This window comes from Culex pipiens, chromosome 2 (assembly GCF_016801865.2).
Source record: "Culex pipiens pallens isolate TS chromosome 2, TS_CPP_V2, whole genome shotgun sequence".
Taxonomy (NCBI): Eukaryota; Metazoa; Arthropoda; class Insecta; order Diptera; family Culicidae; genus Culex; species Culex pipiens.
In genome coordinates, this window is record NC_068938.1 from 107,887,152 (window position 1) to 107,899,713 (window position 12,562).

At 32.4% G+C, this 12,562-nt stretch overlaps 1 protein-coding gene across 9 annotated transcripts in view; it reads left to right on the forward strand.

The window, feature by feature from the left end:
- LOC120425148 (dual 3',5'-cyclic-AMP and -GMP phosphodiesterase 11-like) overlaps nt 1–12,562 on the forward strand; it is a 271,336-nt gene that overhangs the window by 248,321 nt on the left and 10,453 nt on the right. For all 9 annotated transcript variants that reach the window (XM_052707524.1, XM_052707525.1, XM_052707523.1 and 6 more), the window contains one exon: nt 10,316–10,471. In XM_052707524.1, the coding sequence (XP_052563484.1) occupies nt 10,316–10,471 (156 nt within the window). The remainder of the gene's footprint in view (nt 1–10,315; nt 10,472–12,562) is intronic.

A 12,562-nucleotide genomic window follows, 5' to 3' on the forward strand; every position in this document is an offset into this window, starting at 1 on the left:
AGTTTGTTAATTATAACAAAACGTTATCAATAACTAATTTTTGACCAAAATGGTCTATGTCACAAGGTAGCACACATCAGACAATTTGTTATTATCATATTGTCTCAGAAGTATAAATTTATAAATTGGTAAGACCGGGATGGGAGATTGATACAGTTACTGGTTATGTTAGTAATTAGTATTTGCATTTCTACATCCCAGAAGTAAAAATTAACATATCGGCATACGGCCATGTCAAATTTATTAAAATCTAAGATCTTAGAAACTCTTTTATTTATAATTAATAATTGAATGATTTAAACAAACGTCTGGCATGAGATTCTGATTCAGTTTTTGTCATGTTGGTGATCAGAATTTCAAGATTTTTTTTTATTTGGTCCTATAAACATATGAAACACAATAGCTTATAGGACCTTTTCAAAAAAAAAAAACTCTTGATTTGTAGTTTTATATCCCAGGAGATATTCAGAAATTGGCATAAGTTCATGTCAAATTTAAAAAATATTTAAAATTTTGGAAACATGTTTGAAATAAATTTATCAAATAATTTAATAACAATGACCTACAAAAATGAAAAAAAAAATCATGCACAGTCTCAACAAGAGGGAAGCATAAACTTTGAATTTATTTTTTCGAAAATATTCAGACAGAACTGATTAGATTTTCTCTAAAGTTTGTATGGAGAATTTGGGTGTTCGTCGGTGTTGCATAATACAAAAATTTCATGCTTGAATTGGAATTGACAACTTTCGAAGTGGAATTTGTAAAATGGTTTTCTTAGTCGGGAGGCCAAATTTTTGTGTGTTTTTTATCATTTTTTCTGAAACTTTGGGAAACTTTTGACTAATTTTGACACGGTAGTAAATTTTTCATCAAAATGACAATTCAAAATTAATGTTTTATAGGAGTAGGAAAATTTTGAATTTGTTTTTTTTTCAAGACAGACCATCCGACCTGTTCGGCTCAATTTTCACATTAATGATCGTTAGAATAACAGTTCTACATTTTTTCATGGTTTATATGGTGGAATCAGTTTTCAGATGACCAGTGAACATAACTTTGGCAAAAGATCGAACAAATATTTTCTCGTGTCATTTTTGTGTAAGTTTTAAGTAAAAAAGTGATTCAGATGCAGATAACATGACTTGTTAAAATATTTTTCGTAAAACCGATTCCACCGGATAAACCATGAAAAATGGGCAATTGTTACTTTGACGATCGAAAATGTGAAAATTGAGCCAAAAAGGTTGGGCAAGCCTGCTCTTAGGATATTGGAGAAAGCTTTTTTTTCGGGATTGTTTTTTTTTCGGGAAAGTTTTTTTTTCGGGATACCAAACGTAATAATTTTTGTAGCTCTTAATTTTATGTTTTATTAAATTTATAAACAAAACATTCAAAATAACTTTTTTTTCTAATGGTACGTACTTAGATTGACGAATCATTTGATAGTTTTGATGAAACTCTTGGTTGACTTTTATGAAGTTTCGTTTTAATATATTTTTTTTCAATCTTTGTTATTTCATATCCTTGGCACAGAAAGAACTTCAAACATATGCCGTTCATCAAAGTATTGAAGTGGTGAAGAAAATCACTGTTCACAAAAACACCAAATGTTGTTATTCTTGTGCAAATAACAGCGACCGAAATGTTCCGCTGGTTGCCCAGTAATAGATGATAAAATACAAACAACATGGTCAAAACAAACCAAAATCATGTATGTGGAAGCCCACACAATAGGGGAAAGTGGGGCAAGTGTAACAAGCTAAGGAAATTCTGTTATTCAATGTTTAAAAACGATTTTAAAATTTTTGATTTTCCGTACGTTCTACTTAACTAGTGGGGCAAGACGAACAACCCGTTGGGGCAAGAGGAACAATGCATGAAACAACATGTTAATTTGCTAACAAGTGAACTGCTATCACTTTGAAACATCAGATTAGAATTTTACTAAAAATTTGATCGGTTTAACGAAAAAAATAATTACTTTTTTTTAAACAATTGTTTATCAGTTTTTAAGAACTTTTTGTATTTATTTCCCAATAAAATATGTTGTTGCAGCAATTCGTATTTTTTTCCATACTAAAAATCCATATGGTACACTTGCCCCACCTGAACAAGATTTTTTAAACGCTCTCAACAAAAATAACCAAAAGTTAAACCATACTTTCTAATAGGTGCAAATCATTGGTAGGGACACTACTGATCTAGGAAAAATAGCATTTTGATAAAATGAGCATTATAACGAACCCTAAGCCTTATTTTGTACATTCCAAATATTATTAGAAAACAAAGGTTTTAAAAAAAAACTTCATTAAATCTTATGTCCCGTGGCGTTTACGTCGTTTTGGCGGTTATGTGGTAGTAGAATCAGCTAATTGCATTGCTAGCAACAATTCTTCATACTGGAAATAAATCAAAATTGTAAAAATTACGGCCGTACGAGCTACTGTTCCTCTTGCCCCATATGGTCGTCTTGCCCCTAAATCTGACCACCGAAAGGTGTGGAAATAGCAAAAAAAAACATGGCAATGCCATTTTTTGGTAAGGAATATATGTGTAAAAATCTAGAATACCTCAACTAGGTATAATAATGTTTTTTTTTTGTAGAATTGTTTTACCCTTGCAATAACATGTTTTGGCTATGTTGTGGTCTTTCACGTGCAAATATTGGAATGATTTCATAATATTACTTGACATCTATTACTTGGGAACCAAGGTCTCATTTAGATCGCTGTTATTTACCCAAATATATCCAAAAATTGGTATTTCTGTGTTCTTTACCTCTGCTCAGGTATAACATTTTTGTACAGTATTTAAAAAAGTATTTACATCCCTTAATCACTATGCACATATTGTGATGAAACATGCAAATAATTTATAATTCGCCATAAACCTAGTACTACGTTATGTTCGGAAACTCTTGCCGAACATTTTGCTACAAAAAGCTCATAAAAAAAATATTTCTACAAAAAGTTCTATAATAAATACTATTACAAAAATCAAAACAGGTGCAACAAAAGTTTTTACACCTTTCGAAAAAAAATCATAAATACAGTTATTTGTTTACAAATCACCATAAATCCAGTGTCACAACTCCAAATAGGTATCCACGACTGATTAAAAAAAATTGATTGAATATAAAGTTTACTAACTACTTAGTATACCATACCAACCCGGAATTACGACGTCGGAAAATCCGCCGGCATCTGAACCGGTCCACCATTCACAGGTCAACCTATGTGTCATCGGAAAGGGCATACAATTTCAGATCTTTTGATACCCAAACATCTAGGTTTTCTATGAAACCCACGTTTTAAAATTTTAAACAAACTTTCTGTCATGGCAGTTTGAGTTAGTTCCTGGTCAAACTAGTGATCAGAAATAATTCTTTTATATCCCTGAAGTATAAATTAAAAACTTGCCAAATTGTCAAGTGAAATTTAAAATAGTTTAATATTCTTGGAACGTCAGTTATTTCCAATAAATTATTAAATAATTTAAAAAACTTTCAGTAATGGCAGTTTGGGTAAGTTCCCGGTCAAACTAGTGATCAGAAATTATTGTTTTATATCCAGATAAAATAATAAACAATGCAAATGCATAACTATGAATACAAAGAGACGTGTTGTTCCTCGAGAGTCAAGAACAGAATACAGAGTATCTGTCAAGTAATAGCAGAATTAAAAGGAACAACTAGTCTCTTTGCATTCATAGTAATGCATTCTGCAAAAACGCTCAACCAAACCACAAAACGTAGTACTAGGTTTCTGTCAAACTTTAAATTGTTTGCATGTTTCATTACAAAATCTGCATAGTGACCAAAGGAATTTAAATACTTTTTTTACATACTGTATATTATACTCTATCTTAAAAAATATATATGAAACAACCAATTCTGATCACTAATATGACTAGGTACTATATCAGACCCCCATCCTAGAAGGGGTTTTAAATTATTCATATTTTTTCTTTTTTTTAATTTAAAAAAAAAATCATAAAATTTTAAATTCAACGGACAATTAATTCTAATCAATAACAAGACTAGAAACTGACTCAGACTGTTATCCCAAAAGTTTTTTTTAATTAATAAATATTTTTTTCAAACAACTATTTGTTGTTTTTTGATTTGGTATGGTATTATACCAATTTGTGAATTTATACTAAAAAGTTTAAAAAAAATCTGACCACTTACATTTTCAGGAACTGAATTAAACTCCCATCCCAGAAGGATATTAAAATAAGATTTATAATTTATTTAAATTTACTAGTTTTACCAGATTTATAGATTTTTGAAATTCAACATGGCCTTATGCTAAGTTGTGATTTTATACTCCAGGGACAACCAGATTTTATAACTAACCTGACTTGAAACTGATTTGGATTCTAATCTCAGATTTTTTTTTATATTAAAAAACTAAATTCAAACAACTGAGTTTCCAAGCTTTTTGCTACTTTTGTAATTTGACACTGCAAGAATATAAAAAATCTAATTATATTTCCAAGAACTGACTCCCAGACTCCCTTCCAAAATCGTTTTTATTTTTTTTTACTAATGTCAGACGTTCCAAGATTTTTTAATAATTTTAAATTTCACATCCGTTTTATTATTATACTTCAGGGATCTAAAACAATAGAATCTGATCACTAGTTTGACCAGGAACAAACTCAGACTTCCACCGCAGAGATTTTTTTAAAATTATTGATAATTTACTAGAAATGACTGACCTTCTAAGATTTTTTTATCAAGATTAAATTTCACTATGTAATTAAGCAAAATTTTAATTTATACTTTATAGATATAAAACAATAAATTCTGATCACTGGTTTTACCAGGAACTGACTCAGACGGCCAAAGCAGAAAGTTTTTGAAATTATTTAATAATTTACTAGAAATATCTGACCTTCCAAGATTTTTTTTATCAATTTTAAATTTCACTATGTAATTTAGCAAAATTTGAATTTATACTTTAGAGATATAAAACAATAAATTCTGATCACTAGTTACAAAAAACTGACTCAGACTGCCATCGCAGAGAGTTTTTAAAATTATATTGGCAAAATTTTGATTAATATTTCAGAGATATAAAACAATAAATTTTGAATACTAGTTTGACCAGGAGCTGGCTCAGACTGCCAACGCAGAGAGTTTTTGAAATTATTTAATAATTTACTAGAAATATCTGACCATCCAAGATTTTTCATCAATTTTAAATTTCACTATGTAATTTAGCAAAATTTGAATTTATACTTTAGAGATATAAAAGAATAAATTCTGATCACTAGTTTTACCAGGAACTGACTCAGACTGCTATCACAGAGAGTTTTAAAAATTGTTTAATAATTATAAATGACTAACATTCTGAGATTTTTTTTATCAATTTTAAATTTCACTAGGTAGTTTGGCAAAATTTGAATTTATACTTCAGAGATATAAAACAATAAATTTTGATCACTAGTTTGACCAGGAACTTACCCAAACTGCCATCACTAAAATTTGTTTAAATTATTTAAAAATTTATTGGAAATAACTGACGTTCCTAGATTTTTTTAACAATTTTAAATTTCGCTTGGTAATTTGGCAAAATTTTAATTAATATTTCAGAGATATAAAACAATAAATTTTGAATACTAGTTTGACCAGGAGCTGACTAAGACTGCCAACGCAGAGAGTTTTTGAAATTATTTAATAATTTACTAGAAATGACTAACCATCTAAGATTGTTTTTATCAATTTTAAATTTCACTAGGTAATTTAGCAAAATTTGAATTTATACTTTATAGATATAAAACAATAAATTCTGATCACTAGTTATAACAGGAACTGACTCAGACTGCCATCGCAGAGAGTTTTTAAAATTATTGAATAATTTACTAGAAATGACTAATCTTTCAAGATTTTTTTTTATCAATTTTAAATTTCACTAGGTAATTTAGCAAAATTTGAATTTATAATTTATAGATATAAAACAATACATTCTGATGACCGGGAACTTACCCAAACTGCCATCACCGAAAGTTTTTTAAATTATTTAATAATTTATAGGAAGAACTGACGTTCCAAGATTTTTAAACATTTTTAAATTTTACTTGGTAATTTGGCAAAATTTGAATTTATATTTCAGAGATATAAAACACTCAATTCTGATCACTAGTTTTATCAGGAGCTTACCCAAACTGCCATCGCAGAGAGTTTTTTTTATCAATTTCAAATTTTACTTGATATTTCTAATTTATACTTCAGGGATATGAAACAATAAATTCAGATCAAATTCTGATGACCAGTTTAATCAGGAACTGACTCAAAATGCCTTTAGCGATATTACGCTCCTTACCGTTTACGTTGCGTTCGTTTAGATGAATGCAATATTTTGCTTGCAATAATTTTTGTAACCCATATTTTTGTTAAAGGAAAAAGGAAATTATTTAATTTTTTTCATAAACCAGATTACGAATTCAATTAAATTATTTTACTATGAAAAAGGAGGAATAAATAATGAAACCCGCCATTTCAAATTATTTGAAAGTTATCTTAACATTAGCAATTTATTTTTTTAAATTTAGTTGACTTTGTCGATCCTTTGTCGCTCCCACGATTCAGCTTCTTTTTATAATAAATTTCTAGCAATTAGAAGAACTAACATTGATTTTGTAATACAAATTGAATAAATTGATGTTATTCATTTCATTTGCCATTTGAAAATAAATGGGTTTCCTGTTTTTATCAGAACATTTTTCTTGTCTTTGAAGTTGTTATTGCCTCAACGGGCGTCTAATAAAAAAATATAGAAAATTATGTTTGCTTATTCCAAACAACAAAATTGACTTCGAAATTTATTTAATTCATCATTTTGATGATATTGAAAGCGTACAATGTATTTTCTTAGAGATAATAGAAAAATGTGTATGTCAGGGATTGATGTTTTTGTATAACATTCCTCAAATTGTTTGATTATTTGACTCGTCTTCATCACTCGGTAAGGCACTGTTCAAAATATATTTTGATGTTTATGTCTCTCAACACATACACAATTTCAAATTACTACATTTGAATGAAAAAAGTGTTTTAAAATGTATTTTACACTACGTCAGTTGATTAGCAATTAGCCTTCGAAGTATTGACATGGTTCGTGAGGCTGAGTGTGTTTATTTTAGTTACTGTAAATCGAAATAACGATATACAGTCATTTTGCTTACATTCGAATCATGCTTATCAATGTTTTTGTAAATCAAACCTTACTAAAATATTTGCCAAAACAATATTTGTACAATAAATAAAATATTAGCAGTTCGATATAGTTCACAAAAACTGTCAATCCAAAATGATTATTTTTTTCATATTTCGAAAAACCTGTTTACGCTTTACTAACACCAACCACACTGCATGAAACTATTTAAAAAAATATTTGTTTTGAAAAAATATTAATTTCTTTATTTTCATACTGATTACAATACTTTCCACTGCACACAGTTCGTGCGAACAGTAACTGAGCCACGCCAGCATTCAAAACGAGAGCACGTGGCGCGCGCGCATCGCAGTAACCTATGAGATTTTTCGCGCCAACTAGCCGGCCCCGCGGCTTTGCCTTTCACCTTAACCCATTGTAACCAATTTTGTCACAAAATCTAGTTCTAAAACCATTACACTACCATTTTTGCGAAACAATTCCCTCTACTGCCCAAATTTTTTTTTCGAAAATATTTATTTTTCCCGTGTTTAGGAGGTCATTTTGAGCAACTTTTGTTCTACGAGAAACTTTACTTCTCTTGTTTTATGTTTTTCTTGTTTTTTTTTTAGTATTTTAATTTGCATTTATCTTGTTTAGTTTATGTTTGTTTTTGGTAGTATTTGGCCTACTCTACCACCTAATATAATTACTAGAGTGTAACAAAAATGACTTTTTGGCGGGCATTCAGGGGTTTGTTCCGGTGGGCATACTGAGCCCAAATCCCAAATATGAGCTTGATTGGACGTAACAGGAGCTGGCGCTCCGCCCTTCAATTTTAAATGGGATTTAACCCGTAAAAAAAGATTTTTTCGAAAATGACAATTTTTGAGGCATTTTGGCCACTGAAGCGTTTACCAAAAACATCACTGGCGTGTAGGCCAGATCCTTGCGCATCTTTTGGTATATATAACATTGAAGTTTGGAGCACCCTGGAGCTCGGTACAGACCTTCAAAGTTTGGCATTTTTTCGAAAAATCGGTCCCAGCAAAATCAAATGGCGTCTCGGGCGTCGCGAGACGCGACGCATATCTTTTTTGCCGGGGCCGATTTTTCGAAAAAATGCCAAACTTTGAAGGTCTGTACCGAGCTCCAGGGTGCTCCAAACTTCAATGTTATATATACTAAAAGATGCGCAAGGATCTGGCCTACACGCCAGTGATGTTTTTGGTAAACGCTTCAGTGGCCAAAATGCCTCAAAAATTGTCATTTTCGAAAAAATCTTTTTTTACGGGTTAAATCCCATTTAAAATTGAAGGGCGGAGCGCCAGCTCCTGTTACGTCCAATCAAGCTCATATTTGGGATTTGGGCTCAGTATGCCCACCGGAACAAACCCCTGAATGCCCGCCAAAAAGTCATTTTTGTTACATCCTAAATTACATTTCACCTACATAATTTTTTCATGTTTTTACAGTAACATTTTTAATTTTTTGCATGTTTTTCACATTTTCTGTTATAGAATCTCACTATCATCATTTAAATTGCAAAAAATGCGTAGAGGCATAGTCTGGGATACTACAAAAATTACTGCATACTTCATTTTACTGAAAATATAGGAAATGTTAGTAAAAAACACTGCCAAAGTTGACCCCTAAAAAAATGACATTTTTTAAAACATTGGCAAAGTCTCATAAAACAAGTTTAACTTCCAACCCTGAAATTTTCTAAAATTTTAAGAGTTCTTCTTTCCATTGCTTTTTAAAGATCAAAAATCGGTTGGAAAATTGTTTTTTGGCGATTTTTTAGATCGAAGCCCGGGGTTAGGTTGTAGAGGGTTAAACAAATTCCCTACATCCGTCGCAACCGGATGCTGCCATTCACTTTCCATCCAATTTCCCCGTTACCCACAGACACAAATTCACACAACCACCAGGCAAGACACAGTGCGTTGCTGTCGAGATTGGCCTGCTCACTTCAACTTTTTAATCTCATTAAATATTACATTTTCCGTTTCCTTTCCATTATTTTCTGTTTCACCTCTCTCTCTTTCTCTCTGGCAAACACAAACATGCACCACATTGCTATAAAATCCATTAAGGTTAAGTTGTGCCTCCTGCTCTTTTAAGAAAATGAAGATATAGCAACACATCCTTCCGTTTGTCGGTGTTTTTTCTTCTCCGTCTAATTGAGACCATTTCAATACGCACGTTGAGTAGATGCTTGTATACTTGTTTGAAAATTGGTCAAAATTTTATAAAATTGACATGGCAAACTTTTTTTTTCTTGTTTGATTCATTCATCAAATTACATCATCTAAATTTTTAAACTCTCTTAACACTGAAAAAGTTAAAGAAGACTCGTGCCGTGAAAAATGCGTGGCTTTTAATTTCCCAGCCCTTCTGCTGGGAAGGCTATCTGTACAGTAGGCGGCCTGCCTGCGCTCTCCGGCAGCAAAAGGGGGTTTCCCGGAAAGGGTAATTTCTGTCCTGAGAATGCTCTCCAATCAACTGGCTGCTTTCTTCTTTGCCTTTGACGTGAAACCATTGCGTTGCACAGTGGGAAAAGTTGAAAGTTTTTAAGAAGTTTAAATTCAAAATTAGTTCACATTTCAATTAATTTTAGAAATTATTTGAAGTTAAGACTCCAAATAAAATTAAAAAGGCCAAGATAAGTTTCCCTAAGTGAAATGGAAAGCACTTTCCTGCTGATGAAAGAGTTGAGCGACTCAAAACGATTTGCCTCAAGGCTCTTCTGATGGCAGGAAAGTGATTGTTTTTGCTAAACAAATCAAGCCCTGGTTGTTAATGTTTTCCGGAGGCGTTGCTGGCGTTCGAAGAGAGTTACGATGCTTCAGTAAAGAGTTGAATTAAAGGAAATAAAGCGCCATTTGTTTGCAGTGGACTTTCGTTGCTAGCTTTGGGATTGACTGCCGTGTAACTTCTGGTCGGGAGGAAATGATTTTCCAGGAAGTTTATTATTTCAGCAAATTGAAAAAATCACAGCCACGTGCCCGAGTTACAATTCAGAAGCTCATAATTTGCAACAATTACCAGTGAGATGACGGTCACCCATCATTAAGTTTGCGGCTGACCACAGTAATTATTTTCAATTAATGGGTGATTTTTGCTCTCCCCCTTGCTTTATTCAACAGGATGAACGCTTCAACCGGGAGATCGACATCCAGACCGGATACCGTACGCGGGCGCTACTCTGCATGCCCATCAAGGACAGTGCCGGGGACGTGGTTGGGGTGGCGCAGGTCATCAACAAACAGGGCGACCAGTGCTTCTCGGTGGCGGATGAGAAGGTGAGTAAAACACTATTTTAAAAGTTAATCATATCTAGAGTTTTATTTGAAAAGGTCCTATAAACATAGGAAATTCCATAACTTACCTGGATAATTCACTGCCGGAAAAAAGTTGCCCGACCCCTCTTCAATTTTTGTGAAACTTTGTCCTAAGGGGTACCTTTTGTCCCTAATCACGAATCTGAGCTCCATTTTTCGATAACTCGTGATGTAGGGGCGGTACGACCCTTCCATTTTGGAACATTCTGAAATGTCGATGATATGGTAATTTGGATTCAAAGAGACTTTTCTGTAAAATTGGACTCCCGATTTGATGGCGTACTCGGAACTCCTTGAAAAAAAACTTAATTTTCATCGAAAAAAATAATAAAAGTGGTTTAAAAAATTCAGCTTTTTCTCGTTACTTGACTGTAATTTTGTTTGGGACGTGTCATGGGAAATTAAATGTACTTTTCGAATCCGCAATAACCGGTGAGGTTTATTTATTATCAATTATTATTATTTTTTTTTATTGACCTTACAAACTGGAGCGTCCAATTTCCCGGGGTTATAAAATTCCCGGGAATCGGGAAATTTCCAACCAATTTCCCGGGAATTCAGAGGAAATTTTAAATTTATTGAATTTTCTTTTGATCTTGGATCTGACTAATTTTTTGTAACTAAATTGAATGGAACGGCGTCTTTAAAGGTTAAAATAACTGTAAGGAACAATCAATAGCTTGACTGCATTTGTAAAAAATCATAACACTTCAGAAAATAAACATATTTTCCTAATTATATAATGTGTCTTTCAAATCGCACAAAAATCTCAAAATCTCGAGTTTTTTTTTTAAAAAAAGGACCTATAAGCTATTGTGTTTCATATGTTTAAAGGACCTTTTCAAATAAAACTCTAGAACGATATCATTCGTAAAAGCAAACTTGACATTTCGTAAACTTTTGAACGTTTAAAAAAAATTAGGACCATAATGATTTGATTCAAATCACGGTTTATTTTATGAATACTTTAAACGTGGAAGTCATTAGCACTCTGATAGCATTTTGTGAAATTTGTTAGCTGTAAAAACGACACAGTTTTATATTTGTAATTCTCAAATTTATTTAATTTAATTTATCTAAATAATTCCTTGACAGTTTTTTTTATGCAGTAGTTGTTCGGTAACTGGGCGTTGTTTAACCAGGCGCTCGATAACTGGGCCGTAGCCCAGTTAAAAATCAGACAAACGTCAAAAAACCAAAACAAACCAAAATGACCGAGGGGTTACTGGATGCAAAAATCATATTCAATAAATTAAAAAAAACTTTTTTCAAACTTTTGTTTAATTTCAAGTTACAATTGAAGAAATATGAATAGTAAGCATTCTAATCTAATCTAATCTAATCGAACACAAGCGCAGCCAGTCCGAAGAAAGCATCCTGGAAGAACTTGTGGTAAGATTACGCCTCAAGTCCTTTCTTGTCAATATGAATGATTACAGTACATCCGAGTTACCCCGAAAATGTATAGCAAAAATTAAAGCGGCCAGGCCTACTGCGTTGCATTAACCGCAGAGACAAATTCTGTGAACGGATCACATTTCACAGAATCATCAGGGGAGGAAGGATGCGTGGACATACCGTACCAAACGCTCCGAATCAGTTGTGGTGTGGTGTGTTAGTGTAAATTTGGCAGATAATAATATTTAGGGGCGGGGGGGTAGGGTGAGGAAATGAGGATAGGAGAAAGGGAAGGTGGGAAAAAGATAATATGGATATTTCATTTGATCAATAGGATATTATATAAAATAAGGGAAAAAAATAAGAAAAATGGATAGATCTCACCAAATCAAGACACACTTGAAATTTAAATAAGGATGCAAAAAGGAAATTCCTCACCGGGTTTGAAAAACACGATCTTGAACAGCCGTTTTATGCCGCAGAAACACAAATCCAAATTTTGATTAGCGATCCTAACGGTTCCAACATTTCAGACCCTCAGCTCCACCTAGTTGTGCATATTGGCCAACGTCCACTAATCTTCACCAGACCACATTGGATGGCAATCGCCACCCAGCGCCGTCCGGTATAAAGCTGTCCCGTAACGCGAATTTT